Source organism: Monodon monoceros, unplaced genomic scaffold (genome assembly GCF_005190385.1).
Source record: "Monodon monoceros isolate NGI ecotype Baffin Bay Population unplaced genomic scaffold, NGI_Narwhal_1 Super_Scaffold_22, whole genome shotgun sequence".
NCBI classification, from domain to species: Eukaryota; Metazoa; Chordata; class Mammalia; order Artiodactyla; family Monodontidae; genus Monodon; species Monodon monoceros.
Window position 1 is genome coordinate 59568320 of NW_021703779.1, and position 3777 is coordinate 59572096.

At 49.5% G+C, this 3777-nt stretch overlaps 1 protein-coding gene across 4 annotated transcripts in view; it reads left to right on the plus strand.

Annotated features, from left to right (window-relative positions):
• NLGN3 (neuroligin 3) overlaps positions 1-3777 on the plus strand; it is a 22631-nt gene that overhangs the window by 12847 nt on the left and 6007 nt on the right. For all 4 annotated transcript variants that reach the window (XM_029240509.1, XM_029240510.1, XM_029240511.1 and 1 more), the window contains one exon: positions 3259-3444. In XM_029240509.1, coding sequence (XP_029096342.1) covers positions 3259-3444 — 186 coding nt within the window. The remainder of the gene's footprint in view (positions 1-3258; positions 3445-3777) is intronic.

Sequence of the window (3777 nt, forward strand, 5' to 3'; positions counted from 1 at the left end):
CACACACACACACACACACACACACACACACACACACACACACACACTTACAGAAATTATTTCATGGATCCCACTGAAACTCATCCACGAAATTCAGGTTAAAAGACCCCACCACCACCACCTTATAACCTCCTCTCATTTGGATAACCAGAACAGCACATCTCGGGGTAGGATTTTTATTCTTTGAGCTTAAATAGTTAATGATCAAACTAATATTACCCAAACCTCAGAAGGAGCCATAAACTGAGATTTGGCCAGAAGTTCCCCACCACTTCCTGTGTACCCTTTAGTGCCTGCTCTGGAACACAAATGTAATCAATAAGCCGCTGATTGGATTCTGGGTACATTCAAGATGTTTTTGTCTCTTGGCGCCAGATTTAGAACACGGGTCTGTCTCTGAATCTTGGGGATTTTGCTGTAGAGCTGAGGCTTTGTTGTTTTGTTTCCCAAAACATCCCAGAACAGGTGGCCAGTTTTGGACCTCAATTATATGCATTCATTCACCCTCCCTCCCATCAGCTTCTCTGAGCCCTGAGCCCAAGCAGACGGTTTCCTCCAAGGTGCTTCTTTAGACATCTTGGTGACTCATGTATTTGGAGAATGTCACAGGCTATTCCATGGATCCCATCCAAGGCAGAGGGGTAGCTATAATCAGAGAAGCCCCCACTGGGCTTGAGACCAACAAAAGAAAGGGACCCCAGCAGGATACAGGACGTGGATATCCCTGGGGCTGAGGAAGTAGGGGCTTGCCGAGTTTTATTCTGGGTTTCAGAATTTAATCCTACATTCTTGCTCAGGTACCCTTCAGGCAAACTGAAAACCTGATAAATGTCAAGCGTTGGGTGACACAGATACCTGGTTTTGATACAATGTGCCAGATTCCCGTCTTCTGTTGACAAGCAGCTTACCATGCACTGCAGTATAAACTTGGGCCCAGGGAGACTGGCTCAGATTTGCTCTAACAGTTTATGGAGTTTGGTGTTTCAGCCCTCATTCTCACATGGTTTCTGTGGGTGACTGAGTTACTGGGGAGCTAGTAGCGAGTGATCGCTCTCCCAGACTGACAGGTTTTTGCGTGCTTGTGGTCGGCGACGTTTTCTGTATCATCCGCCTGAGCCTGTTGGATAGAGCACTTCAAGCAGGACGCTTGTAGTAGGATGCTTGGCATGACGTCATCCACAGGCTTCAGTGCCTCTTATCCTGAGGTTTGTGGGATCTGAGGGAGCAGAGAGTGATGGTCAAATCCTCCACCCAGCCCTTTCAGACCTTTGTTTCTAACCCAGGAAATTGGTACATGTTGGAGAAATCTACTGCATCCAAATGCAGGCTCTTCATGCTGGTTAGGACAGACGTATTTGACACATTCCACTGAACGATACTTTGGCAAAGACTGAAGCCAAGTCTGCTATTGCGAAAATAAGAGAAAAGGGAGAGAGAAAACGGGGGAAGGAGAGAGGAGGGAGAGAGGACAGGCAGGCTAAGAGAAACACATAGTGATTTTTGCTGGAGGGTCGCAAGGCTTGGACAGCCGGGATGGATCTTGGTCAGCATACTTTAAGACTTGCAGGAGCAACTTCAGCTTGTGAACGAGCCAGGCAAAGGAGAAGCTGGTTCTCTTGTCTAGAGGAACAAGAGCTCCTCCGTTCATCCTCATTCAGGCTTTCTCTAATTCCTTCTCATTTCCTCATCGGGAACCTGGGGCTAAAGAGGGCTTGTGACTAGGTCCTGGGAGGAATAACTAAGTACTTTACATACTTAATTGCACCAAAGGTAAATTAATAACACACTTGAAGAGGGTGAAATGAGCTCTTTTACAGAAACTAGAAACAAAAGGACTCAAGAAAGACAGTGATGGGGTCTTGTGCCTGCCTGAGTCTGTTTAAGGTCAGCTTCTGCCCGTGGACTACCAGGACCGACAGAGAACTCTCTGTGAGCTGAGGGAGCCTCCTCAAACATGGCCTCCCACAAAGTTGATCCCAGGGGCTACAAATGACCTTTTAACTGTGGGGTCAAAAAATACTCACCCAGGTATAGGTTTCCAATGTGTAGGAGCACCACAGCTACCCACTTGGAAAGAACCTTTCTAAAAGCCTAGGGCAGGAGAAGATAGAGCCTTCCAAGGAGACTAAGGATCAGGGAAGAGAGAAAAAATGAAGCAGCAAGATCAGACTAAAATGGAAGCAGGGTGGGGGGGAATATAGGACATCTCTGTGGGATAGCCAGCAGGTGGGCGGGAAGGTAGTTGCCATGGCAACAAGTCTCCACAGCAGCAAATCCCAGCAGGTGGGCGGGAAGGTAGTCTCCATGGTGACATGTCTCCTCAGCAGCAAGTCCCAGTGGGTGGGCAGGAAGACCTGTTTCTGTGGTAACCGCACTGCACTGACTTCCCCATTTCTCCACTAGAGGAAAAAGATGGTCTAACCCAGTGGTTTTCCAACTTTAGCAGGCATCAGAATTACCTGGAGAGCTTGTTAAACACACGGATTGCTGGGCCCCATCCCCAGAGTTTCCGATTCATTAGGTCTTGGAGGAGGGGGAAGTGAGGACCTGCCGTGAGAATGAAGAGAAGGGGGCATCCGAGACCCTGGAAGGAAGTGGAAATGGATGAACTTGGGCAGGAGGGGCAAGGAAGGCTTAGGAATTGTAGCCTCTTGGGATCTTCACTTCCTCCAGAGAGAGGAGGATGGGGAACGAGAAGTAACTGTAGATGTGTAATGTGCTGATCATATTCGAGATGCTTATGTTCATTTTATCCTTGTTACAACCCTTTGAAGTATTTTATCCCCATTTTACAGAAGAGGAAACTAGAGCCCAGAGATTCTCAATAACTTGCCTAAATCTACATGGCCAGTAAGTGGTAGAGCCAGGACTCAAACCAAACTGACTCCAGGGTCCCTGCTCTTTCCACTCTACCTTGCCAGGTGCTAGGGTAATGTCCCGGCTGGTACATCAGGGCAGAGGATGCTGGGTCCTGGTCATTTGCAGTTCCTGCAGTTTAAGTCTCCCAGCTGGAGGCATCCCTTTTGAACGGTTTGGAGACCTCACCTTCCAAACTGGAGAATGGGTGGGAGGTAGGAAGCCGATCCTTCCTATAGTGATGGCGCTGGTCCTTGCAGAAAGGAGCAATGGTTAATGCTAGCTGGGTGGAAAGAGCTGCGCTGCATGCTCATCCTCCGTCCTCATGCCCCCAACTGTCACCGTCATCCAAATCCTCCATCCCTCCACCTTCACTGTCCTCGTGCCCTTTGTTGAATCCAGGTTTCCTGAGCACTGGCGATCAGGCTGCCAAGGGCAACTATGGGCTCCTTGACCAAATCCAGGCCCTCCGCTGGGTAAGCGAGAATATCGCCTTCTTCGGTGGTGATCCCCACCGTATCACCGTCTTTGGCTCGGGCATTGGCGCGTCCTGTGTCAGCCTCCTCACGCTGTCGCATCACTCTGAGGGTGAGTAGCTCTTGGAACGAAACAGGAACTAGACAAGTGCTGGCCGCCGACCCTGAGCCCCAGTCCCTCCAGGCTCCAGGGTACCCAATTCCATGTCCCAGGAGCATCCAGGGGAGTCAGCAGCCCTCACCTGCCAGCTCGGTGTCACTTTGGGGAGAAGTGGAAGGGAAATGTTTCTCGAGGGGAAGATGTAATTCTCCCACTGTGAGAGAGGGAAGGAGAGAATCCCATTTACATCTTGAGAAAGGAATGTTCTCCTGATGTGGGAGTCTTATTGAGGAGCGTGGGAGTAGAATGTCTCTCTCTGAAGGAAAACGGCTCTTCTACTTCTCC